Source organism: Morchella sextelata, assembly GCF_020137385.1.
Source record: "Morchella sextelata strain SCLS chromosome Unknown scls_23, whole genome shotgun sequence".
In the NCBI taxonomy this organism is placed as follows: Eukaryota; Fungi; Ascomycota; class Pezizomycetes; order Pezizales; family Morchellaceae; genus Morchella; species Morchella sextelata.
The window spans coordinates 401,752-428,603 of NW_025408638.1; the positions used below are offsets into that span (position 1 = coordinate 401,752).

A 26,852-nucleotide genomic window follows, 5' to 3' on the forward strand; every position below is an offset into this window, starting at 1 on the left:
GATATCTCAGTAGTACTGGGAGTGGGCTTTATGTATAGTATAGGAAAAGACTAGGCACAAGCTAGTAGCGAATACTCATGAGTTCAAGAAAGAGAACAGTCCTATATGCCAGTCAACTCTATATAAATGTACATGTAGTGTTACGTTACGTCGACTGTCGATTAAATTTCCTGCTGTCCCGGGAAGTATTTATGTACTGTACGCATCAAACTTAAAGCTCGGAGCATCCCTCAGCCTTCTCCTCACTCTTATATCCATGGCTTGGCTAACTCAGAGACACATAACCGACCCGAGGCCCAGAGAGAAATCCACCCCCTCCGCGGGGTAAAGGCACAGTCCGTCCAGCCACACCAACAGCATTATCAATGTATTGCTTCACGCACGGTCCACCTGGTAATTCTCCGCTTCGCAACTCGCTTGCTTGCCGCCGTTTGAACTGGATGTGGGCTGCTGAGTCAGGCGTCCATCATAACCAACCTCATCTAGAGCAATGCCTGAGAATTAAGTGAAAACAAAACCAGTCTGTAACATTAAGCTTGAGAATTGAATCAAGAATTATATACACTAGTAATGAACAAAAACGCCTAGGGGTGTCCATGGGGGAAGGTCATTTTTTTCTTCTTTCAGTATTTTAGGTAGGTAAGAAGCGCATAATGTACAGTCTCCCCTACCGTACAGGGTGATACTGAAAGGCGGGAGAGAACTTAGGAGTCGAGAAAGAGGCAGATGAACAAGACGGGGAAAGAAAGCTTAAATGGCTTGAGATTGTTACATCGTCAACCAATACTCTTCCTCGATTCGAAAAAGGAAACGTGGGGAAGACAAATGCAAAACGATCTCCAAAATGTAAATAAAAGAACAGGAGAAACCCCTAAGGAAATAGAAACAAGAAAGAGTCCCCAAGCAAAAAGACAATCAGGCAAGACAACACACCAACCAACCATCCCTAAAAAAAAAAACCCCATGAAAGGGTCCGAATGAAAAAAGAAGCAATCGACCGAAGCAAGCAACCCAATGCCGATACACCAACCTATACCATAAATAACCAAGGTCCATCATCGTTTTACTCCTCATTGGTTGAGTAATGGTGGCTCATTCACCGAAACTCAACCGCCCCGAAATACCTCTCAGGCACATGTTTCAGCTCCAGTCTCTGGAACTTTTCGGATTTCGCATGGAAATAGATCCCATTCACAGTACCGGAGGCCTGATTGAAGCAGATATAATAAAATCCTTCAAAGCTTGCCCCCAAGATCTGCTTCACCCTGTGGTCCGGAACCAAAAAGTACTCCTTCCAGCGCATGAAAATATGCTCCCGCTGCGCGAAGTTCTTGTGAGTGAAATCTGAGCGCTTCGCTTTGGTCGCTAGTGGCCGATATGCGGGGAACCGCGCCCAGTGTTGAAAGTCGTTCTTCTCGCTAGAGCCCCATTCGGGACGGCGCGTTTGGAAGGTGTATTTATCACCAATCATCTCCCCCTCAAAGTAAGTTGTCAGGGTGGGATGGTCTTCAGTGAGGCCTATTTTAATTCTAAGGTTAATTTGGCGCCTAATTCAATTGAGCCATGAGGGGTTGCACCTTGGATACGGAGATAGCCGCAAAGGAAAGATTCGCTCATGTCAACGTGTTTAAGCTCTACGTGAACATCATAGGTAGACCTGTCGGAAGTCTGCTTTCCAGAGAATTTGCTTCCAGGACGAAGAAAGGAACAAGAAGAAGACGGCAGTAACTATAGGGACCGAAATCAGCACTCGGTATACAAAGAGATATCTCACAATGCAGTTGCAACATACCCGTTTCGCGGAGAACTCATATGAGAGTGACGGGACGAATGGCGATTCCGAAGAAAGCGGCAACCCGTAAGATGCGGGCTGTTGTGAATGATCGAACTTAGGCTCGAGGGTAGGTGATGGTTCTGCGGAGGGAACATCTCTGTCCATCTCCTTCGTGACTGTCGTCGTCGTCGTTAATATTTCGTCATCGGAGGAAGAGGAGGATGAAGAGGAGCTACTGTTTGACAACAGCTGCTGCTGGGGCATGTTTGTCGGGGTTGAATCTTGCTGTCGCCGGGTGGACAGGGATGCTGAGTTTCGAAAGACGATAGGTTCCTCTGGCTCAGGGCAGGCGAGCTGGAGGCGGGAAGGACGGGAAGGGTCACCGACGGGGACTGTAGGGGTCATAGTAATAGTCTCATTCGGTGTTGGCATATTTGGGTATTATTTTACTAGATTCTTCCTTTTACTTTCGAGTAGGGTACCTTATGGTACGGGTATGGTATAGGAGGGGGCGGTTGTGCTTTGGTCTGGAGAGGGGCGTTGTTTATGGATGCGCACGGGCAACAGCACGATAGACGATAGTGATAGTGATAATGATCAAGTAAGAACAGAAAGAGGATAAAGAGATAGATTGAAAGGACAAGGAAGAGCGGGAAGATGATCAAGGGCAGAGGAATAAAGTTGCAGAGGGAGAAGAACTAGGTTATTAAAAGAAGAATCTTTGCTCCTCACTGAATGGAACTCTCGAGGCGATCAACAGAGATAGATGAGAGATTCTTTTTCTCCCCTGTTGGCGGGTATTTGACAGCGCTGGCAAGTGCACAGGGAAAAAAAATAACCCGAGTTCGAGAGAAGATTGGGTTTTGGACGAGAGATGCTGTTCGTTCGAGTGGGCCAGCGTTCGGCTTTGGGCACCGTGAGTGGTTGGTTGACAGATGGGTATGGTGCAGCAGCAGAGCAGTAAGTACATGTAGGCAGCTGGTGGATGGCGAGTGTAGAGTGCCTAGTGTGTATGTAGGTCTAGGTGCCAAGATTTTGTGGGGAGGAATAAGTGGATAAAGACTTTGGTACATACAGCAAGCAGTCCGCCTAGAACCTCCCTCTCTATCCTACTGCGTTTCTAATTGGCCTTTGAAGAAAGACTCAGGAGAGAACCAGACCACCATACACCGTCCACCATCCAACAACCTTCCTTTTCTACCTGCGAGGATAAAATATGAACTAGACATGGTACCCAAGAACAGGCACATTCAAACGGCAATCCACACAAGAATGGTCACTTTTGCGTCTCGTGCTACTCAAGACAACGGCCGCGGCGGCGGTGGACAGGCCACTTGGTTGCCTGTTTGCTTCCAGTCCCGCTCACCTATCCAAGATACATATCACCAGGTACTCATTCATAAAACAGGTACAAGAACTCTTCTCTACCCACCCACCCCCCTTCGCAGTTGCTGCAGTTAGAAAAACCTCCTGCATAACTCCCGCAATTCATCAATCAATCACGTCTATCTACTCTACATACATACATGTATGTAACTTTCTTTTGTTCCTATTGATACATGTACCTACATCCTACCACCCATCGCCGTTCATCTTCTGCACTGGCATACTTCATCTTCTCCGTGCGCTACCCCGAAACCCCGCCAGCTGTAATGGCAATATGAGATCGCACACAATAATATTTAAGTGACACCGGTGCCGGAAATCTAGCTCATTGATACCGAGGACGCGCAACCCACAATTGCAATCATCCACCCCCATCCACCATCACCAAGCCCATTCACCCACGATCGCACCATGGCAATTAATCGGAAGGTCGAACAGGTAGGGCAGACCACATCGGCCAAACTGAACTCACCCACCTCAACTTACCCGTCCCTTCGGGTCTCCCCGTCCACGACCCTTCCGGCCTGGTTCGTCAACTCATAATTCCGAGACATTCACACACAATCGTCCATACGGTATTGTACTCTAGCTAACTTCCGCCCCCGCCGCCCAAAATAAAAGAAAAGGAAAAAGAACTAGAGTACATACCTACATAAAGTACTTACTTAGATTCCGATTCCCGACAAAAAAATCTTAAAAACTAGGCACGTGACACAGCACACCCAGCTTCTGGCGGTGAGAAAAGAAGAATTGCTGTCAACCTCGAAAATTCTATGCAGGAGTACATACATGGAGCAGACATACCACTCCATTGCCCTTCGCGCGGGCAGTCGTTGGTTCGATCGAAAATCAGCACTCGGACCCATCTCGCTATATGTCCGGCAGTTCGGTTCACTTTGAAAGGCTCTAGACTAGGCTGCAAGAAGAGTACGACTTTTTGAGTAAGTAGAGCGTGTATGAGCTAGAATAGAACAAAACTGGCTAGGCATGCATAAGAAGTACCGGTACATACAGCCCTTGCGTTGACGTTAGCCCTGAGCACCTGAGCACTCTACTTTGGGAGCTCGCGAGGTGAACTACATACATGTAGATAGCCACTTTATGCACGAAGCCCTCAAGCCACGATATGCTGGCCAGATCTACTGCACGACAAGCCACAGAAAGACAATATCTTACGTTGATCGCGCGAGTAGGCTACAGTTCTTCCAAACAATTTTTGTTTGCGAATTCTGATTGTAAATCAAGTAAGATACAAATAATATTCTAATCCCACAACAATTTGTCTTTAACTGGCCGTTTATTTAATTCGTTCATGTACCCTACGACTTATTGAAATAAAAGATCTACATCTATCTTCGCTTGAGACCTGGTGCAGGTCTAGGAAACGAACTAAGCATTGCAATACAAACGACTACGATCGAAGTGAGATGCTTTAGCGTCTATCACATGTATTTATGTCGCGGGGAAGCAAAAAACAAAAACAAAAGACTCGAGTGATGGTCTGTGAGTTGACAGAAAGCTTGTATTACTCTACGTTACCCCAACGTTATTAGAGTTGGGCCATCTAATTAACTCTCTAGACTCAACTTAGTCTGGTTACGTGATGTTACATTCGTACTAATTCTTGGCCACGTTTTCAAACACCAACCTCATCTGGTACTTTTTCCCAGATCACCAACGACCACCACCGCCCGAATTGGCCAATTCATGCCCGCTCCATTAATTGTATCTTTCCAAACCCGAATCACATTAATATATCATCATCATTGTTTAAAAGTCTCTGTGTTCATGGAAAATACGGTAAGAGACGCTGCAGCTTTTCGAAACAGCTCTGGGACCAACCACTCAGCTGCAGTGTTGCGATTTGACGCAGTATCATTATCAGGCTCCAACCCCTCTAGCTACCAAATTGAAGCCGCATCAAAACAATCTGATATTTGCCTGAATATAGTTGGCTATGGCTTACACTTGCTCGTACTAAGAGGTCCAGAACGGCGCATCTCTACACGTCTATTTGCCATTTTTCTGCTCAATCGGCCACGGTGACGCGACCATGTCAGCATCGTTTAACCCATATCCGAGGAGATCATCTCTGCGGACTACCCCTGATTAAATGGCTTGATGTACGAATAATTGCTTTTTAAGTCGCCCACGGTGCTTGTCACATCTTTACCGTCACATCTTGGCTCATGGGGATCCGGGGTCGATTTTTCCTTGCTTGTTTCTATTTCTAATCTCTGAAACCCCGGTTAGACACCCGTGGTTCCGATCCCGCTTATTTTTCATCTCTGGCTAAAATCGCTGTCCGGTTTGTGGGGAGAACTGGGGAGTATGGTGGTATGGTAGAGTATCATTTACGAGCTGTCAAATTTTATGATCCGCATAGCGTCCAAGGAGTGTTCTACCGGTGCCATGTGCCAGGATAAATCTGCTTTGCATACAGAACTGCCATCTGGACACTCATAATTCCTCAGAAAGGTTATTCGTGGCGACCTTGGAGATTATCATGACGAAGTGCGGGTTTCGACCCGAGTTTCAAATGATGAAGATGAGTGAAGATTAAGGAGATGGATCATATTTGTTTTCCCTCCTCCCACCCAGGTACCCGGAGAAAAGGTAAGTATCCAACTAGCGAGAACGCAATTCTACCCTAATACTCAGTGCATACTGCTGACGACCAGTAAGATTTTGGGCTTACTGGTTGAAACAGAAATACAGGAGTCTTGCGAATCGGAGGTTTTATTTTGAAACGATGCAAATCCCGTGGCATTACTCCATGTGTTTGTTGCCAATATTTATCGTACAATAACTTTGATGAATAAGTGATATAAGTATAACCCCGTGATTTATATTCACACATCCAGGTTGTGCCTGTCAGGCCATAGATCACGGGAAATCACTCGGTTATTATCAGCCGGCAATTTCCGTGTGTTGTGTACCATACAGTATTAGTTGGCTCCAACCTTATGTGTCTATTGAACTCAGAATCTCCTCATTACAATTTTTTCTAATTCAAAACTTTGGTTGATGAAACCTTTTGTGTTCCTGCGCTAGCACATCTAGAATATATGAGACCTTTCATGTTCAGCGACTAGTCGGCCCAGGCCAGGGGTAGGCCGTAGGTAAACTTATAATCTTTGGTGATACAGTTTCAACACATCAAGCTTTTTGACTTTGAAGTAAAGTGTGACTATGGATAAAGACCCTCTCTAAGAAACATTATTCCCAGCCTAGCTTTCCAATGGGCTATCCGGACATAAATATTCGCCGAACCGGAATATTTTAGCTGATACAGCTCACCTATATTATTTAGCTCAGACTAAAAGACAAAGTCTGTGTACAGCCTAGGTACGGCTATGAGAGAACTTCTGCTTCCTCCGATAGCAACACAGAGGTGGTATATCCCAACTACCACCGACTAATGATTCCTGTGCCATCAAGCAGAACAACTTATCTCTGTATGTATACATAGATAGCTCAGGCTACAAAGGTTCTATAGACCGGTTGGCCTAGTCCATTGAAAAATATAGAGGGCCTGACCTGGTCTGGTCTATTCCTGAGAGGGCTAGCTCAAATCTGTACTGCCTGTTGAAAAAGCATGTGCCTAGCGCTAGCCTTCTACCAACAGCTAAAGGTTCATGTCAAAGGCTATGTGCTAAAGACTCAACTGGGCTAAAAGCTAAGGCCAGGGCAATCATTTCGGTGGTACTCTATATATCCAGGATGAGAAACCAGCCCCTGGCTAAATTCCCATACATGTCGTAGGAACCAGACTTGGATATCTTGCAATTTGTCTGTCCACACTTGTGTCAGCCTGTGCATGATCAAGATGGCTTTAATAATATCTCTTCTCCTGGTAGAACCTTTTTCTGATGCACTTGCGTATTTAGGAACGAATTCCATTACCCCGGCGATAGTCCATTGTTACTTCTATATCCTCGTGCGCGTTGGGGCATCGCCTCACTTTGCTAGAACAGGGCAGTACATAATATCTGGCCCCAAAAAAGGCACCTTTACTAGTCTCGAGCGTCCTTGTGTACGGAGGGATCGCACGCTGGAAATTTACATGTAGCCATAAGCTCAGAGAGTGCAGCAGCGAGTTATCTCAATTGTATAAACGTGGGTAAAGTATACGCACATTGTATCTGCATAGACGAGGTAGCAGCCACCAAAAAAACACCGTTTCAATCTACATATCCATAACAAGTATTCTACTCCGCCTGAAAAGTCGCCCCACTGGCTCTATCCATCAAGTTACAGAGCGCCCCGCCAGCCAGCGGGGTAGGATTGGTAAACGGTTGAGCCTCTCACCAAGAGACCCCTACTAGGTATATTCGGTGAAGTCAGTACTTGATATATGTGTTCTGTTGACCAAGGGGCTGCGATACAAATTCGCTTTGTTTTTAGATAAAGAAGGCTCATACAGATTTATCCCCTGAGTCGTATCGACAACCAATATTATAGTCCTTTTGGACCAAAAATTTCTTCGGGTTTTTTCAACCAAGAGTTCAGAAAGGCCTGTGACAAACGTTTGAGTGCACAGAGACGTTCAGTAGCAAGCTCTTCATCTTTGAAGCAATTAGCGGTAAACATAGCGTACGTGAATGTCGGCATATTTTGATTTTCCACCGTTAATATACTCGCTCGTCAATTAAAAGGTCAGAAGTCGTTGCAACCAAACCCCCACACAAAATTCCGACCTTTAATTAACGCGCGAGTATATAGGAACTCCACTACGACCGAGGGGATAAAATTCAAAGGTAGCTAGGGTAGAATTTCACCTTCGACATGAGAGATGTAGCCTCCTAAATTTGACTAGGTCTCGTGGAAGTAATGAGATATGTCAAATATATATTATAGATTGACGGTCAAGCAAAAGCAGTATGATCCAGTGTGGTCCACGAGGAGGCTCGAGGCGATGTTTGAGGATATCCTCGAGATACCTCATTCTCGTTGGCCTCTGTCCTTGTCTGTCCTCAAGCGAAGGATATAAATACACTGGTCCTCGTGGACCACACTAGGCCATCGTCACGGTGGTAGTGATAGTGCCGGTAGTGTACCCAGGTCCTGCGCCTACCGTCTCAGGTTCTAGTTCCTTGGCAATCGAGCGAGTGATATTCCATGATTTACGTTCTCCAGTACCCGTCCCCAGGTTTCGTGCCCCCAGGACATCGCGGCACGCAATCCACCCTCGCCAACCTTATCGAACTCTATAGTGGACCATTATTACTAGCGATAGTATGCTCTGAGGTAGCAGAAAAAAGAAGAAATACTGAGAGACAAAAGACTTATGTGATGAGTATCATCCCTCAAGAGCGTCGCTACCATATTGGGCATTCTCATCACTGCTTCCATCCCGGGTTGAACCGGAGATGTCATGCAACGTAGTAGAGGCTATTACCCCTCGACCACGCCACGATGTTGTCAATGAGGCTTGGGTGGTATATAACTGGCTGGACAGCTCGTCTGCTTGGTAAGAGAGGATTCCTCGGCCAGTCGTCACCGTCACCAGCACCGGCACCGCCACTGCCGATATCGTCCTATTTTGGACCGTGGTTGGAATTAACATCGACGACTGCACTGGCAAGTCCACTTACTATATCGGGGAGCTTGGTGAACGGAGAGGCACAGTTCTCAGCATGGTGAACAGGTTGATCCATTCAGTTTATATGGGCTTGATGAACCGGTCGCTCCCGTGCCAACTTACAGCTTGGTGGATAGAGAAACAAATATAAATATTCCCCCTCGTATTTAGGCCTATCTACGTACCAAGCCTCTGAGTGAGACGAAAAGGACTCAGAAGAAATACCAGGGGCAAGGCAGTTTAAAGAGAGCTTCCCAGGCTCATATCCCCTACCCAGCCAGTAGTAAGTACTTCTCCTTCGTAGATTCCACTAGACCACTCTTCCGCACACTTTTCCAGGCTACTGTGTATCCTCTTGTCCCTCGTCGTGGCTAATTGGGATGAGAGGGTGATGGGGGGCGGCTCCGACACAAGCCCTTTGTTTTTTTTTGTTTAATTCATTAATTGCATGCAACCTTGCAGGACACAAGCCCTTTCGATTCCTCGGCCTAAATCCAAATCAACAGGAGCAAGGAAATAGGGCGGGGGCGTGAGGGTATGATTCTGTCCCTCTGGCAACGTGAGCATGCGGAGCGGGGTTTTGGAAGATTTGGGTGTGATGAGAAGAAAAGAAAGGAAGGGGAAAAAAGAAGTGGGGCTGTCTTGGCCAGCGGAAGCTTAGGCTAAGTCTTGAGTTTTATGCAGTCCTGAGATTTTAGAGATGGCCATGCTCTTGTAACCATGGAGAGTCAAAGTATCGATGCCATGCTTGTTTATCATTTCAAGCTCCCAGATTTGTGCGGGCTATTACAGTGTCAAGAACATCTGTCTGCGGTACGATATGCCCCTCCGCCAAAACCTTCATTCACCTTTTGATTATATGTAACCTGATTTGAACTTGTCGTCATAGCCATATATAGTCTCCCCGGCCTAAGCAAGCTTCGCGAGTTTTCACACCAGAACCATCCACACAGAGACACTCATACCTGGAGTTATAGCGGGCACTAAACAAGTAGATGATAAATATTAATTTTCACTACGGTATCTACATCCACCATGTGCAGACTTCATGAGGTCATCTACCCACTAGGTGTTCACAAGCGGTCACTCGGCCTTGGCAAGACCTTGATTTGGAAGGCGGGTATTAGTTGCAATGGTATTACTAGAAAATTCGGATTGCTTGCAGGTTCGCGATCTGGGGAACGCAGAGAATGAAGTCCTTAGAACTGTTGTTTTGGGGGACCCGCTCTTGGTAGTTTAGAGGACTGAGTTCTCTGCGTTCCCCAATCCCGAACCTGCAGGCAATCCGAATTTGCTAGCTAAAAAATAGTAGTTGCAATCTCAATAACTAGGAGCGAGATGGTAGAACCTCTAGCTCTGGCACCGCCTCAACTCATCCCCAATCTACATATACCTCGTAATTCTGGTGCGAGTTTCACATGCTACGGGCAACGAAGATTTTGGTAAGTTCCGATATTTTTATCCCCATAATGAAAGTCATATTCCAAGAAATAACCAGCTAACGAAGTACATACATGTCAAAGGGAAAACCTATTCCAAAGAGCGTCCCGGCCCCCCGCATCAAAAATAAACAAACATAAACAAAACAAAGACAAGATTATTTAATCCGGTGGCCTTCCTGGCCCCCACCCTCCATTACCCGTCTCCATGAACTCAATGCTCACGCATCTAGGCCTGGCCAACAATTCGTCATCCGCACCCTTCCTCCAGGGCGTCCCCAGAATTGGCCACAATGGTACCGCGCATACCTCATTCCATCCACAGGACTCTTCACACCTGTGCCAGCCCGCCCAGTCTACCCAGGCTACCAGCTCTTCTATGTTCTCTCTGGCCTTCACTACAATCTCTTTGTCAATGGAACCAGAGAAGTCCTCGTAGACACCGAAAGCAAGCTTACAGATGCCCTGCATGACGCCCTCTACGGCACCAACCAGCATCCTTTCCGAGTTGCCGATGCGGGAGAGGTCAATGCGGCCTGTATACTCCTTCACACACCGCTCCATGGCCGCTTCCGTGCTCTCATCACTGACTTGTAGGAAGGGCATGATAATCGCATGGCTTAGCCCGCGCGCTTTCTTGGACATTTCTGGGGTCGGCCTCATGAGTAACAGTTCCCGCAGTTCTATGATCCTCTCTAAGTATCGTCTTGCAATACCGTCCGCAAGCTCCCTCCAATCAATACCCGTACAGTATACGTCCTTGTTAAGAAGGTTATTTACAACCTCCGTCTTGACGGCCTCTGCCTGCTCTGGCGTAATAGCTGTAAGTCTATGAAAGCGCTTCACACCTGAGGGGTGCGAGACATTGTAGTAGGAGGTCATGCGGCAGTAATCAAGCTTGACGCGGCCCTCGGGGCTTGTGTAGTGCCATGTTGCGCTGCGGACCCACTCCCAGCGTGATTCAAGGGCGAAGGGGGAGCGCTGGCCAGGAGGATGGTGAGGGTGGCTACCGTTAGGTGGCTCGCCGTAGTAAGGTGGGGGATGATCTGGTGGAGGCTTGTCGCCGTCGGGCGGCGGGCAGTGGTGCGGCGGGCAGTGGTGCGGCGGTGGCGGATGGCAACGGTGTGGGGGTGGTGGGTGGTGGCATCCTGGTCGGTCCCCGCCATGGCCTGGAGGTGGGTGGTGTCTTCCAGGTGGTGGTCTATGGCATGGAGAATGTGGATGCTTTCCCTTATGCGGAGGCTTGCATGGTGAGTGGTGCCCATGATCTCCGTGATGTCCGTGCCCAGGCAAGAACCGTCCCAAAAACTTCCTGATTATTGATTTCCAGTCTCTCCAGGGCGGTGGGCCGTGCGGATGATGGCAGCCTGGAGGTGGGGGATGAGAGCAGTTTCCCTTCGGCGGTCCATGTGGCGGATGGTCTCTATGCGAGCAATGTGGCGGCGGTGGGCATCTATCCGGTCCATGTCCACCATGGTGATCTGGGGGAGGATGATCTCCTCTTGGGGGACTATGATGGCAATCTGGAGGCGGTGGAGGAGGACATTCTCCCTTTGGTGGTCTTTTACCATGTTTTGGTGGTGGTGGGTGGCATTCTGGAGGTGGGGATGGGTGCTCTCCCCTTGAAGGACCATGGTGACAATCTGGAGGAGGTGGGTGCTCTCCTTTTGGCGGTCCATGACCGCCTCTTGGCGGCGGATGATGGCAGTCTGGAGGCCCGTGATGGCAATCTGGAGGCGGTGGGTGCTCTCCCCGAGGTGGTGGGCGCCTATGCCCGTCTCTCGGCGGCGGGCTGTTATGGTGGTGGTCCCCTTCGTGTTTATGCGGGGGCGGGCAATGATCAGGCGGCGGCGGTGGACAGTGGTGTTCATATTCGCTCTCACTGTCATCGAACTCTTCGGAAACTTCCTCGAACTCTTCGGAAACTTCCTCGAACTCTTCGAAGTTTTCCTCGAACTCGAAGACCGTCACTTTTTCGGAAGTTGGCACGGTGACGTTGAGTCTCGATACCAACTCAATAGACTCAGACTCGAAATCACACCAAAGTAGCTCACTAAAAATATCGATAAGTCAAACTCCCTAAGGCCAGTATATAGATAAGATAGGGCAAACTTACAATCCTGAGTTCATCCTCACGAACCCCTCAACCACACCTTCACCCAGACCATTAGCCCACTCGCAAAGTTCCTTCCCCCGTTTATACTCCCCATACAACGGTCCCCCAGGTCTTCCTGGGCCTCCTGGGCCTCCTGGGCCATGCTCATCACCCTCCATCCTGTGACCCCAATCATCGTCCACAACCTTCCCATACAGGAACACATTCTGACTATCCAGCGTTCCCTCACCTCCCAGCGCAGCACTCATGCCGTCGAAGTATAACACCTTAATCGGTCGTGTTGAGGTATACGTATTCATAATGCAGTCTCCAAACGGCGCAATAATCCCATACGACATCTCACTAACCATCACCACTCATCAGTTATCACTCACCTCACTAAAACAGCCAAGAAAAGAGAAAGAAAATGCCTACATATCGAACGCGAACCACTCCGGACTCGGCGGAGTCTCCATGTCACGCCTGGCATGGTACAGTAGGGTGTGTGCAGGAATAGTACCGGGGATTATTGTGTGTCCCGTGGGTGCGAAGACATTCTGCCATTGTCGCATCAGGCCCTGGAGGGACGTGAAGACGAAGGGCGAAACATCGGGTTCGGTGTCATTGGGGTTTGATTCTTTCTCTCCTACTGATACTTCTCCAAGAGGTATCTGAGACGATGCAGACGCAGATACTGCTGCCGTACTGAGCAGCAGCGGAAGGATGGCTTGTTGTACCAGCATCCTGAAGAAAAGAAGACGGGCTCAGCACATTACAGTATGAAATGACAGCCAGGGCTGCGTAGGGGAAGCTCTTATAACATATAACTGTCCGCCTCCCCCTCTGGTACCCCCCACGCCCGTAATAATAGTTTGATACGTAGTGCATTTAGGGCAAACGAGCTAGATTGCTACTACTAACCTACCTACGTCCTCATATAGCCAGCGCCTACAGCCTCTCTACGTAAGTACATGTATGTCCACAAGACTAGGACTATATTCCGACCTATGTTCATTTTTTCCCTCCCTTCCCGGCGGCGCAAGGGACGCGCGTACGCTCACCTGTGCTCATTTATCCCGATCCCTGCGTGCAATAATTCCTTGAATTCGCTTATCCGCGCCTTACTCTCCCTTATCTAGTGGTGGAAACGGGGTGCTTTGGGGAAAAGGAGGACGTATGCCCTCGCATGATTGTTTCCTTTATTTAATTGGAGGTGAGTAGTGGATGGATTGATGGATGGTCGTAAGCATGATTAATAAATTCTGGAATGGACAGGGAGGGAGCTCCAATTTCTTGGGCGACGTCCTACGAAGCTTTGCCGAGAAATTCGGCATGGGCCGCCGGTGGCTAGAGCCGCATTTCTTGGCTTGCATCACGACATCGACTCTAACGTCAGGTCGGCGCACTAGTCTAAGTCTACAAATTGAAGATAAAAACAGTCCTTAGGAAGGTTAGATGCCTAAAATTTCTACTACAGTTTCGGGAGTCATAGTAAATTAGATGACAAAACGTAAAATGTCAGCCAATATGAAATCCTTGGCAAGTTCCTTCATTAGTACGCCAAGTCGAGGCAGTCTAGCATTTCATCCTCATCCACAGAGACCTTTTCGTTCTCGTCAGAGACCTTTTCGTTCTCATCTACAACGACATTTTCATCCTCGACCCCCAATTCCTTTGCTAGAATATCATCTCTAATCCTAGCGATTAATCTTGCGCATTCTTCGATCCTGCAAATCATTTCCTTGAATCCATCACCCTGCCAAGGATCATCTTTCCCAGCTCTCTGAACATTGCTATCCCTGGTCCAAGCTGGATGTTCAAACCCACCAATACCAGAACTTTGAAAGACACTGAAAACATCAGGGTCCCAGTCAGCAACACAACCGATATCTAATCCTTTTTGCTTCGAGAAGGCTTCGTTAACTTCTGTGTTGACAAGGCAGCAACCCCAGCGAGTGTCATGGTTGGTCTTGACACCCTTCCAAGAGATCGCAATACCATCGGGATAAAGTTGATTAACGTGCTGCGTATCAAAATGCTCGTATTTGGTGGTTTCGAAGAGATATGGGGTTCCCTTGATATAGTAACGGTATTTAGTCTTCATTATCACTGTTTCGACACTCATTCCAGGTAAATTAACGTATTTAATTCTCTTGACGGTTTTTCTGAGGTCCGGCCTACTCGGTAATGGAGGGCCGATTGGATCAGATTCGTCAGGAATTTCCTCAAGCCTGACCTTTCGCACAAACTCAGAAAAGATGGGGTAAATATCGGTGTCTTTATAGTAGTCGTATGTAATGAGTTCTATTTGCCAGGATATATCTCTTTCCAGATCGAAAACTTTGACGTCAACAGGTCCCCTGTGGTGCGAAAATGTGCTTCTAGATCGTTCACCACCAGTAAGGTTCTTGCGTACATGAAGCCATCTTCTCGCTCCAATTTTCCAAACCTCTCCAACCTCGTTGGTCATATCACTGGGGTGGTCCCCTAAAATGAGTTCAAACTTAACCTCGAGGCGAATATCGTTGGTTTGACCTGAATCGTCGTACATCTTGATTTCAAATGTCGCAAAATATGCGGGTTCGACTTTGACAGAAAGCGGTGGCTGCCTGGGGATATTGGGGTTTGGGCCTTCCTCATAAATGTCTACAAGACTGAGTATTTTATTATCTGCCGGACCGAAGAGGTCTGTACGAGTATCACATTCTTCTATGATCGCTTTGGCAACATATTCCTCTCCGATGCTATAAAATCGGTCAGTACTCGTCGATTATGGCTTAGGAAATAAACTTACTATCTAACAATCTCACCGGATGTTTGAGAATTACCAATCATATCGCAAAAATCCATCAACTCGAAGAGTCCACCTTTTGGCTTTTTATACCCAAAGAGCAATAATGTTCCGAAGTGAATCTTCATTGTTGAATATCCTCTGAAGTAGTAGATATCCTTTAGGCCTTCTTGGATTACTTCCTGTAGGTACCTGTAATTTGCTCCCTTTATCCTCCGTCTTTTGAGTTTCCACTCTCTCAAATATCCTTGCGTAGGAGCGGCTCCAGTAAGGAAAACTTGAATGCCAACGCCCTTTGGAGCATGCTTGATGGTAACTTGACGACCTTCCAAATTATGCTTCTTTACGATACGGACACCAGTACCAGGGAGCTGAGTTGATGGTGGATGGACTAAAAATCTCTTATTTGGCCTTCGATTTTTTGATGTTATCTCACAAAAGGCACCAAAGACCCTGTTCAAAGCCTCGTTGACTTTGCCTGGATTATGTCCAAGAATACGGAACATATTCTTGGCGCGAGAGAAAATGATATAAACCTCGCAATGAAACCTGATGTTATCAAGAGCTTCAAAGTTCATGCCGAGGCAGAATTGTGGGTTAATTTCCTGGGCCGGCCAGAGAAATACGCCAACTGCCTCGAACTTTTCGCCCTCGGCAGGTGGCTTACGAAATTTCTTACGTATGGCTGACTCCTGAGCAAGTCTTTCAAGGTGAGCTAGTTTCCGAGCACTGGGAACTGCATTGACCTTCGCCCAGGTGCCGCCATAACGGACCGTATTCTCTTGGATATCGGTGTGAATGTGGTCCATCAAGGCCATGAGATCCCTTTTAGCTAGAATGACATCATCTTCCGATCCCCATATTTGTATGTTCTAAGACTTTCTGTTAGCGCGGGACATGGTAGCTTGATATCAAACAGTTAACTTACAGGGTCATCTGGTTCAACTGGCATTGACAAATGAGTATTTGTCTTCACAGCAATATGACGAAGATTGGTATTTCTGGGGCCAAAGAACTTCTCATCGAATCCAGGATGACGCCTCAAAGGCAAACTGAAATGCGCTATAGAAGAAAATAGTATCAATAATCGATATTCTTGAAACACCAGCAATTATAGCATCGATAATAGGGAACTTACAATCAGGCTCAAATCCAGCTCTCTCAGCCCTATCAGCGTCATTATCCCTTAGAAACCCATCAGGGCCCTCGTAGCCGTCAGGACCTAGTCCTAACATATCAGGGTCGCTCAAGTAAAGATTTGGATTGATATAAACGGAACGGTCCGAGGCCCCCCATTCCGAATTCCGGGAAAATGAAACGCTCTCAGAGCGGTTCTGGGTTCTAAAGCTCGACCCAGATGGTGTGTAGGCCCGGCGGTCATTCACTTGACTTTGTGGCCTTGGTGGCCCAAGGCGATATTTAACCTGACCTCCAGAGGTCGAGGGGCCACTTTTGCTGTATTTATCGACTAAGTCATTGAACGAAGATGGCGGTGATGCGTTTCCGTAATTGAAAGAACCAGTCCTATTCTCTAGTGGGTAGTGGTTAACACTAGGAGGGACATTTGTTACCCAAGAGATAGGAGGCCTGGAAACTGTGTTCCGAACGGGTGGACAGGCTGTAGCTCTCTCATCTGCAGTAAACAGAGATGGAGTCGACTGTGTATGACTGGTATTCCCGTAAAATATCCTGGTTACAGGCCTATCTTGTGGAGTATCAGGTGCGGTACGAAAAGACAAAGTTGAATGCCTTGAGCTAGCTTCGGTGATATTTGAGGCTCGGGTGTGGGGTCTATCAATTGAAGAACGGAGAGATAAATTTGAGCGTCCTGGGCCATTAGCCTCGAAGATGGGTGAGGCACCGCTTGGCCTCTCCCGTGGAGAATGGAAAGAAACAGTTGACTGGCCTGCGATTGTGCCATCAATGGTAGTCCTCGAGGCTCGAGTTTCAGGCCTAGAAGCCTCTCTCCATTCACCACTGACAGTGGGGGCACGAGAGAGAAAAGTATCGGAGTCTACTTCACTGATGCTAGTAGCTCTGGAAGTTGTTGATTTGCCAGACCTGCCAGACTTTGCGGACTTTGCAGACTTAGGGGTCCTCACTTTACGAACTGCTTTAACTTCATCAGCTGGATCGGCCCAAGTATTTGGCCTGAGCTCATAGTCCATGGTTAAAGACTCTTATTTATGAAGCTCAATCTGTGGTGAGATGGATTGTCTGTCTTGTTGTGAGAAGTCGATAGTATCGTGGTTTGATGTCTGGGGATGAGAAGAAGCGACATTTACATACGTAGAGGCATGCACCCACACCCTTAGCCTAGATTTTGGGTGCCCTAATTTAGAGGTATGTCACAGCAGCCGTAACAGGTGAGCTTGGGGCAGCGGACGTGTACGCTTTCCTAAGCATACATTTAGTCTAGTGCTCATCCCCTGCGAGCAGCTTTCTTTTCATGGGAAGCTGTACGAGATCTGCAAGAAGCCGAAGATACAATCACATTACTTTCTCGTCCCATCATTTACATCACTTCATGATTTGGAAAATAGCGGGAATTTGACTATTGAATGTACCGTAGCAGTAAAATCAATGAAACCAGAATCCAGCCTGTATTAAAGGCTCTTGCTATCCCACTAGGGCCACCACATATCGGATTTTATACGTAACTCTCATGTACAAGCCAAATTCCATCCCGTCTAATTCCATCTCACTATATTTTGATAGATATTAGATTATATATCTGGCATGTATTATGCAGGCCTGTCAGATATGGAATATTTGAGAATATGGGCAATTAGAATGTATTAGATAATACGCTAGGCCACTTGACCAGCTATCCCGCATGTTTGATACCCGGTTATAGCTATAGTATTTCTTACTCTTTCCTTGCGTATCCAGTCATCTGGGGAGCTCAAAAAAAACAAAGGGTGGCCAGTAGGTCATGATGAAGTGCATCTAGGTCGTGATAGATTGCCATGGAAGTGCTAGGTGCCGCTTTGCCCTCGCTCCCTTAAGTATTACTTCCCGGCCACTGACAATTGTGGGGCGAGCGTGGTCTACTCTAGTGGTAGACGCCTCGTCAACAGAGGACACCGAGTGGGTTGAGTCCCCATGACCATCAGTAGGTCATGGGTTCAATCCCGAGGGGTGGGAGTCTATACTGGCGTTATGTGTAATAAATGGCACTAACTCCCCTGAAAAGCATATTCGTCAGCAAGACTTTTTGTGTTTAATTAAATTTGTTGACTTTTTTCTCTGGAGCTTGGTGGCCCTCTTGAGGAGGCCTCGTGGGTTAGGTGTTATATCGAGCAGATCTCTGGCTGGCCCTGTGATTGCAGCTTGAACCGTTATCTTGGCTTCTCGCCCATTATTTGGGTCCCCCCCCCCCTTTCTCCCCCATTGTCAGGGCCGGATGTAGGACTAGGGTATAGCGAAACTTTTTCAGACCATATTCTTTTCTAGTATAGTAGATATTCCTAGGTTTTTGTTGGTTAGCACGAACCTACCATATACTATTGAAGATATCACCTATGTGCAAAATGCAAAGCACCTCAAGAACCGCTCCCGTCAGTACCATGCGGTGTACTACATATTCTTAAATGCTCCCCCGCATCTCATTCAACGTTACTCAAAGCACTTCCACAGTTTTGTTGCCCATGCATGATTCACCCGCTCCCGAGTGATAATTTATGACTAAGTCTCCAAATGTCAAGAGTAAGCGCGGGGCTAACTACTCATCCACGAACGCTCAACAACAACATGTAAGCGTTCTACTCACGAAACCAATCCGGTCCTAGAGTGTTTGTGCCGGTCCGGTCAGCCAGCTCTTAACTGTCTTTCCCCATTATACGCACATCCCCTTTTAAAGAACTAGCACATGGTAGTCATTCTTACCATTTCCATCCCAGAGTTTAAACCCCAGTCGTAGTGATAGTCGCTTGTTCGCGAAGATACCTACGACACAGCAATCTGCTAGGGCGAATGGGTGATATCAAAGGCCCATTTATTTTCATAATTATATTACTACATGTATATGCCCAGCCCGGGGATATTGGCTAGCGCCATAGCTATGCTCACAAACATCAGTAGATAGGGCCCAAACTTCAAAGGTCAACTTCAAAACCTTGGGCTCGATATTGCCAAACCCGCGTTCCCGAACGATCCCGCCCTCTCATAGTCTACTTTACATGCCCTATAGAGTAGACGCCTTCACGGGGGTATGGTGCTCACGGGGGTATGGTGCAACAACTAAGAACGTCAAAAATGAGCATGGAGAATTCGAGAAAAATCAATAGAAGTCCTTATTTTGCACAGGGAATTGTATCTATAAGCTTTATTTGCTGATATTCCTCGTATTTTTTGTGCCCATTTTTGTCGTTCTTAGTTGTTGCACCATACCCCCGTGAGCACCATACCCCAGTGAAGGCGTCTACTACAGCCACCCGGCCCATAGTAGCAATACGGTACGACTACCCCTCTTAATGCTTCGGCCGGTTGCGTCAATAGTCCGGCCGCAGAGTGGTCTCGTAGCTGAACGCTCTCAGTAAGAATCGGTTAAGATGCTATAAATTGTACTTAAAATCAAGATCTAGAATGATGCCATACCCGTTATGGGGATATATGTGTGTCATGAGGTACTGGATATTTTGGCTACGATGATAGCTTTGGGGCAGGTATATAGAGAGATAGCAGTGGCCGTGTCAAGACGCTGAGAACTACATGTATCCAAATAGCTAGATTCTCAACGAGTCTTCTAGTCTAATGATATGGCCAAAAGAGTAGAATACCATAATGTGTCGCACTTAAATATTTCTAGTAAACTTTCCAATTTATTTTCTGGATATCTATTACCTATTCTACTATTTTTTCATCTGTGCATCATGCATGTCAAGTGCAGAAACGTTATCGCCATGGCCAATCACAGTCCAGGGCGCACAATCATTGACTTTTTATCCCCGGCACACGAACTAACCCTTCACCTCAATAGGTACACCATCTCTCGCACAAGTCACTCTAAGGCCTTCACTCGACCCCGTAGCTGTCATCCAAGAGCCCATAGCGCACACTCCAATCCTCACCATGATCTTCTTCGCAGCGCCATCCGGCCCATCCGCATCGTCATCTTTATACCTAGAGCTAAAATGGTTCAATATCAGCAATCCCTCTCTACTCTCTGTCCCCGACGCCTCTCCCAACTTAATAGCATGAGCAAACCGGCCCGCCATCTCCGGCGTCGAATGGCCGCGCGACTTTGTCCGCTCCTCCACCGCCTCATAAGTCTCCGTCCCCTTCGTGGCCGGGTCCAGCCCGGGTAGGAAGGCATTCGTCGCCTCATGCACCAGCACATCACTATACTCTGCTAGTGGTATAATCGGGCTCGGATCACACGTGTCCCCCAACACCGTGATCTTCCGTCCCCTCACCCTCGGCGGCTTCGTAAGCCTCGTCCCGTCCGGCAGCTCCAGCGCCGCATCCTCAGGACAATCCCACGCCTGCAGCAGCCCCAGAAACTTCATTGGATTCTCATGGCCGCTGCGCTGCAGCGCCTCCTTGTGCTTGCTTATCCTCGCGGCATAGTCCCGCGGGATCTTTCCTGGCCGCGGCGACTCTGTCAGCACGTATCCAACACTGGGCACAGAGTGCTTGATCTCCGCGGCCGAGATCGTGAACTCGACATTGCCGTGTGCGGGGTGCGTCCACGCTGCGAAGTCGCGCCAGAAGCCCTGCGGGTCCTGCGGGATGTTGGTTCCTGATGGATGCTCCTTGAGGTAGCAGTGCTCCGTGGGGTCTGACGGGGCATCGTGAGGGAAGTGGAGCTCGTGCACGACGTACCAGTCGCCAAGGTGCGTGTATGTGAGCGTCAGGCCGGCGCGGATGTACTCGCGGAGGCCCTTGGGGCCGTAGATCTCGATTCTGGGCTTTGTGGGTGGAGCGTCGGCGTCGTGGGTACGTGGGTCAGCGTCGGGATCGGCGGTACCGCCGGCGCCGTTCATGAGGGTTGCGAGGAGAGGGCATAGACCGAAGACGTGGTCGCCGTGGAGGTGGGTAATGAAGATCTTTTCGACCTTGTTGAGCTTGAGAGGGAAGCGCTGGATGCGGTGCTGGGTGCCTTCGCCGACGTCGAAGATGAGGGTGGAGGAGGAGGGGAGGATCACAGCGAGGGAAGAATGGTTGCGCGTGAGGGAGGGAACGGCGGAGGCAGTACCAAGCGGGAGGATGGTTATTGAGGGAGGCATCTGTCTGGTTTGCTGGTAGTATGTAGTAAATATCTATAGCAGTAAATAATAGCAGTATTGTATAAAAGTGTAGTGGGTGTATATTTGGGTTATGGTGGGGTGGACTGGATTACGTCGTTGTGCAGCGTGAGACATGTGGTTGGACATCATCATCACGAGCCTCACTTGATCTCACTGAGATTCATGAGCATCGTGAACGAGCACACTGAGACATGGTATTGTTACAAATGCTCGTGAAACACAGCTCGTCCAGTTACCAGGTTACATCTACTGACGTCCGCAGCATCTACAGATACCCGTAGATGTAGCACTGGTGCTCTGTGTCCCTGGTCGAGTAGAGTAGAGATGGTTGCAGGTTAGAGTTCACGATCAACAAAGTGGGATGAGCATCAAGCCCAAGAGCTGCCGACAGAGCTTGATGCTCAGAGATACTCTCTGCCGTGTGCCCTCTCTCACGTCATTAATCCCTCGTTGTTTACCAAGAGTAGAACAATTCAGATCAGCCTGGCCGTCTCACTCGGCCCCAAGAAAGCGCTCCAGGTGATTCCCTTGTGACTCCCGCTGCCCCTTCCGAGCCTCGGTTGGGCCAAATGCAGGTTGACAGGCCCTAAAGCTAGAGGTACCCGTAGTATCCCCGCCACTATCCTTCAACAGCCAGACAGACAGACAGACAGAAATACCCACAACCTCTCTCCCTCTTCTGCCTTTGGATATCTACAGCTACATAACTAGAAAGAGCCCACCTGCCTGCCTATCTACGCTCTCGCCAACTACCCAGAAACATACCGTAACCATGGCCTCCTCAATGTGCGGTCCCACGAACGCGCTCTCCTCGCTCAAGAACCACACAACAGCCGACCGCTCCCTGCAACAGGACCGAGTCCACACGCCCGCCTCTTCATCCCAGGTTAGTCCTTGACCGTCAAACCCTCTTCCTTACCTCTGGCAATCTATCTGACACCCCCACTAGCCCTTCCGCACGCAACAGCAAAAGCGCGCGCTCGACAGCGAATTCGACCAGTTCACCGCGAACGCCGGGTCAATACCCCAACTCCAGCATGCGCCGCCCCCAGCCCTCCAGCAGCACCACGCACCGGCCTGGGCCTCCGACTTCCAGCGCCTGCACATTGGTGCGCCCCCGCCGTTACTTCTCCATCAGCAGCCACAGCAACAGCAACAGCAGCAGTGGGGAGGCGGGTGGCATGAGGAGTTCATGATGCAGCAGCAGCAAGCGGCGCCGGTAGTTGAGCAGCAGGCGCAGTATATGAGGACGCCAGCCATGGGCATGGGTATGGGCGGGATGTACAGCCCTATGAGTCCTGTGTATATGGGCGGAATGGCGAGCCCAGGGTTGATGCAGCAGAACAGCGCCCAGCAGAACGATGTGCAGGCGCAATTTGACGATGCGGCGTTCGAGCAGGCGTTCGAAGCTGCAAGAGCGCAGCTTGCGGAGTCTGAGCCTGTGCTAGAAGAGAAGAGGGTAGTGGAGGCGGTGCCGGTGCCGGTGGTGGTAGAAGAGGTCAACAAGGTAGAGGAGGTGAAGGACAAGGAGCACGATTCCGACGAGCTGGCGAGGACGGCGGCACAGCTGCTGGAGTCGCTGAGTGGGAACCAGTCTAGAAAGTTCCAGGATAGCACATTCCTGGCGCTGATGAGACGGTTGAGGGATCGGGAAGTGAGGGTCGAGGGGGACAAGATGGTTGAGGTTGAGGTTGGGCCGGAGGGTAGATGAATGTTGACTGTAATGGATTCATAGATGCGTAGATGAATTAGTATTTCCTTAGGCGTTTTATATTTTACCTGTACAATTATGATTGTAGATTTGCTTGAATGTTGTTTGCTGCTTGCTGCACTGTGCTGTGCTGTGCCATATGATATAATGGGTTCCAGGGATTAGGCAGCTAGTGAGAGCACACCGCAGTGAGTGAGCGGGCTAGGACAGGGTTAGGTATGGACCGAGCACGCCGAGGCATAAGGCTGTTGGAGATGTTTAAACCAACATCAGCTACTGAGCTAACGATGTTGTCCACTCCACTGTTTACTCTGAGTTACTGTTAACTACATCTATATTTACAGTAAACACTACCAATTACGATGTCATGTCCACAATCCTTAACCGATATGAATCTAAGCACAATGTCGTATCGTAGAAGCGCTGCATGTAATTGATGAGACAGTCCTTCAAGCAAATGAGATGGTCCGTTCGCAGAGCTCCCCGTGATACCATAAACCAATTAATAGCCGCCGCCTACTCCACACGAGCAGGTAAATAGGTACACCAGCACACAAATTTCCAACAAGCACCTTCCCTCCAAGCAAAACATCCCCAATCCAGCGCGTGTCTGCAGTGCAATTAATCAACCTGTCTCTTATTGTTTTCCTAACGCAGAAATACCAAGAACAAGTAGAAGCAGAAGCAGGTCAGTAAAATAACATCGAATACCTTACCCTCTTCTTACCTACCTTAATCACCCCCCCCGAGATATTAATCTCCTCTGTAGTTGTTAGTTCGACCAAGCTAACCCCCCAGTTACAGCCTCCCGCTCACCCCGTCCAGCTAGAACCAGAGTATCATTTGCTTTTGGCTCATTCGCAGCTTTGTCGTCTCACGCTCACCCGCTGCAGTCCCCATTGCTTGCTGTACAGGCCTCTCAGGCTCAGGCTCAATCACCCGCCGCATCGACTACGACCACCACCTCGCAACCTTATTCATCTACGCTGCCAACCACGACTTCAACCTCACCTCCCCCTTCTCCCATCACCACCACCTCACCACCCCCTACCCCCTACCACCCCACAACTCTGCCGCCCCTCCGAGGAAGAAAATCCTCCTCTGCCTTCTCTGCCTCGTCCTCCTCCTCCCCTTCCTCACCACCCCCTCACCACGAAGAAAAGTCCAAGGCGCCACCCCCAGCAGGAAACGCTTCGCCATCCCCTTTGTACACCAACCAGGACCCGGAACCCCCTCCGCCGCCCTACACAGAATCTTCTTCCCCGCTACCCGAGTTCGCTTTCTGCATGGCTGCCGCAGGAGGTTCCGCCTCCATTATCACCCAGGTCCAGCAAGGGGGGCCTCAACTTGCTACACTAGGTGGTATGTAACCCCCCATTGCACGCACTAACTATAAACTTAAAAAAATACCCTTCTATCACGTGAATGGGCGTGCGTATGCGGGGAAAAAGTGTTTTCGGTAAAACTGACGCGCGGGATATACAGATAATGTGAACAATGACGAGAACTTGACGTTGGACCTTCGGTATGTTTATTTACACGCCCCTCCCCGCCTGTGGGGCTTTATATGTACCTGGTTGGTTACTAACGATGTTATTGTTATATTCAGGGGAACCCAATTCGTTCTTTCTCGCGACGAGCTTCTAACGCTCCCGGAGTTCGTCCTGCTGTCGCTCTTCCCGAACGGCCTGTTCCCAGATGGCCAGGTCAACCAATTCCAGGAGGATGGTGTGTACTCGGTAGACGTGTGTACCCATTTCTCAAATGTATCATTTTGTTTTAGAGCCCAAACTACCTAGTTTCAAACATGCTTAACTCTTTACCCTTGCGTGGTGTCTCTCTAGTTCGACCCCGTATGCCTCCAGTACATGTTGGACTTCTTCCGCCAAGTCTCTGCCACCATTACGGCCACCGCGGCCGCAGCAGCAGCCTCCAGTGAGGACGACGAAGATCTCGAGAACGGCGCCTCGCCATCAAGCCCCAGCAATGTTCTGCAGGACCGCGCTGGTATCATCGTCTTGCGCGAGGATCTCGACTTTTACGTCATCCCGCCCCGAAGAGACATCAGCCATCCAGAGATGATGGTCGTGAAGCGCAGCGCCGGGAATGTCCTACTGAAGCAGGACGGAATCTTTTCAGGGTTGCGGAGGACGGATGATGCCGGGACGACAGAGCAGCATCTCATTGAGATGTTGACGGCGGGCGGCTTCAACCCAGATGACACCTGGGGACATCGCGCGGGTGAGCCGAACAAGGCGGTTATCTGTAGTTTGGCGTTAGCCAGGTTGAGGACGGATATGAGGAATGCTTCGGGTGAGGGGAAAGACAGCAATGCGGTGGGGATGGCGCAGAAGCTACTTCTCTTCTGGAGGAAGCCGGCGGTATGCACCTTATATTTTGAGGTTTTCTACTTTTGGGGGGGGTGATGGGCTAATGGGTGGTTTTAACTACAGAGACGTTGCTGGTGGGAAGGTATGGAGCTAGAGGGTGTGGAGGGTGTAGAGGGGAAACTAAAGGTTTGGATCCGGCGTGTCTGGACCCTAGAAATGGTACGCTCCCTCAACATGTCGGGACTTGGGGCAATAGCGAACATGCGCAACCAGCCTAGAATTTCGCTATTGACCCAAGTGCTGTATCCCCCAATTTGATGTCTAATACCCACATCATATTTGCTGTACATTTGCCGACTAATTTGTCCTTCTAACCATAAAGAGCGTCATCGGGCTTCGTTAAAAAAACGATATAAAAAAGTTCTTCGCCACCGCGGCTTGGTTCGCTCAATCTTCCTTTTTTTTAACGAGACAGTAGATCACTGGAACAGAACAGAGCAGCATATCCAATTAAAATCATTGGTTATATTTTTCTCTTTCTCCCTCCTTTCTCTATTCTCTTTTTTTTTTTATTGTCTCTTTTTTTTTCTATAATATATTCGACACAGATACTGTAATAATTTCCCTCTAAAATGATTTGCAAGAGCGAGAGAGAGACGAGGGGAAAGAAGAAGGGAGAGGAGAAGCGATTTCTTTTTTTCTTTTTTCTTTTCTTTTCTTATTCGTTGTGTTTTTTATATATCTTTGCGGTATGTTGTGTTTTAACGCGGCTTTGTTTGTTATCTTGTTCGTTTTTTTTTTTCTTCGTTATGGAAAGTTAGTATACCATTTTTTTTTTTCCCTTTGCCTCTTCCCTTTTTTATTCCCCCTCTCACTCTTCTCGCTTCTCTCTCTTTCGAGTGGATTTCGGATTCTCGCATTTCGTTAGCGCAGAGCAAAGGCAAATTTTATATTCTTCGAGTTTGAGAGGATGTGTTTTTTAAGGTGTGTGTGAGGTTGTGAGGTTATGAAGTTGTGAGGTTGTGAAGCTGTGAGGTTATGAGATTGTGTGTGTCGGTGTGTTGATACAAGGTTCATAGGAGCTGAGTGCTCAAAAGGGAGCAAAAAGTAAATGGCGAAGAGAAGCCAAGAGCACGCGGAACAAGCGCCACAGGTGGCGCCCTGTAGGTATTTTGCACACCGCAAACCGCGACCCCTCGAGGTTCGGGGAGTAAGGAGACAAGGCTTGAAATGTCAATGATAAATTGAGCAGTGGAAATGATTAAAAACACTTCTTTCTTCCTACCCAAAGAAGGTAGTTCAGTTAGTGGTGGTGAAATGAGTGCTCTGCTCAGCGTCCATACATGAGGCAGCGGGAATAATTGCTGTGCATAAAGTGCATAAAGTGTGCGGCGTGCCCTGTCCGGAGTGAGCGATCATGAATATGTAGTGACCATGAAGGCGGTTGTTGGTAATAGTAGCTAGCTCTCGTCGAGTTGTTTCGAATTCGTG

At 48.5% G+C, this 26,852-nt stretch overlaps 6 protein-coding genes across 6 annotated transcripts; 1 reads left to right on the top strand and 5 right to left on the bottom strand.

Moving 5' to 3' along the window:
• Positions 1–1,096: 1,096 nt before the first annotated feature.
• Positions 1,097–2,206, bottom strand: H6S33_007345 (uncharacterized protein; the record flags this gene model as incomplete). The annotated part of the gene is made up of 3 exons (XM_044839016.1): positions 1,097–1,518; positions 1,578–1,728; positions 1,793–2,206. The coding sequence occupies 3 exons, from the start codon at positions 2,204–2,206 to the stop codon at positions 1,097–1,099; spliced, it is 987 nt and encodes a 328-aa protein (XP_044688881.1).
• An 8,139-nt stretch (positions 2,207–10,345) lies between these two features.
• On the bottom strand, positions 10,346–13,021 carry H6S33_007346 (uncharacterized protein; the record flags this gene model as incomplete). Its single annotated transcript, XM_044839017.1, has 3 exons — positions 10,346–12,236; positions 12,300–12,641; positions 12,714–13,021. The coding sequence occupies 3 exons, from the start codon at positions 13,019–13,021 to the stop codon at positions 10,346–10,348; spliced, it is 2,541 nt and encodes an 846-aa protein (XP_044688882.1).
• Positions 13,022–13,830: 809 nt separating this feature from the next.
• Positions 13,831–16,304, bottom strand: H6S33_007347 (uncharacterized protein; the record flags this gene model as incomplete). Its single annotated transcript, XM_044839018.1, has 4 exons — positions 13,831–15,022; positions 15,073–15,941; positions 15,998–16,131; positions 16,208–16,304. 4 exons carry the CDS (start codon positions 16,302–16,304, stop codon positions 13,831–13,833), a joined length of 2,292 nt encoding a protein of 763 aa, XP_044688883.1.
• Positions 16,305–16,450: 146 nt separating this feature from the next.
• H6S33_007348 (uncharacterized protein) lies at positions 16,451–17,237 on the bottom strand (the record flags this gene model as incomplete). The annotated part of the gene is made up of 2 exons (XM_044839019.1): positions 16,451–16,524; positions 16,589–17,237. The coding sequence occupies 2 exons, from the start codon at positions 17,235–17,237 to the stop codon at positions 16,451–16,453; spliced, it is 723 nt and encodes a 240-aa protein (XP_044688884.1).
• Positions 17,238–20,030: 2,793 nt separating this feature from the next.
• Positions 20,031–21,299, bottom strand: H6S33_007349 (uncharacterized protein; the record flags this gene model as incomplete). Its single annotated transcript, XM_044839020.1, has 2 exons — positions 20,031–20,199; positions 20,260–21,299. 2 exons carry the CDS (start codon positions 21,297–21,299, stop codon positions 20,031–20,033), a joined length of 1,209 nt encoding a protein of 402 aa, XP_044688885.1.
• Positions 21,300–22,092: 793 nt separating this feature from the next.
• H6S33_007350 (uncharacterized protein) lies at positions 22,093–25,679 on the top strand (the record flags this gene model as incomplete). The annotated part of the gene is made up of 9 exons (XM_044839021.1): positions 22,093–22,206; positions 22,270–23,023; positions 23,450–23,496; positions 23,573–23,639; positions 23,836–24,393; positions 24,517–24,556; positions 24,641–24,776; positions 24,876–25,412; positions 25,485–25,679. 9 exons carry the CDS (start codon positions 22,093–22,095, stop codon positions 25,677–25,679), a joined length of 2,448 nt encoding a protein of 815 aa, XP_044688886.1.
• Between the last annotated feature and the right edge of the window lie 1,173 nt (positions 25,680–26,852).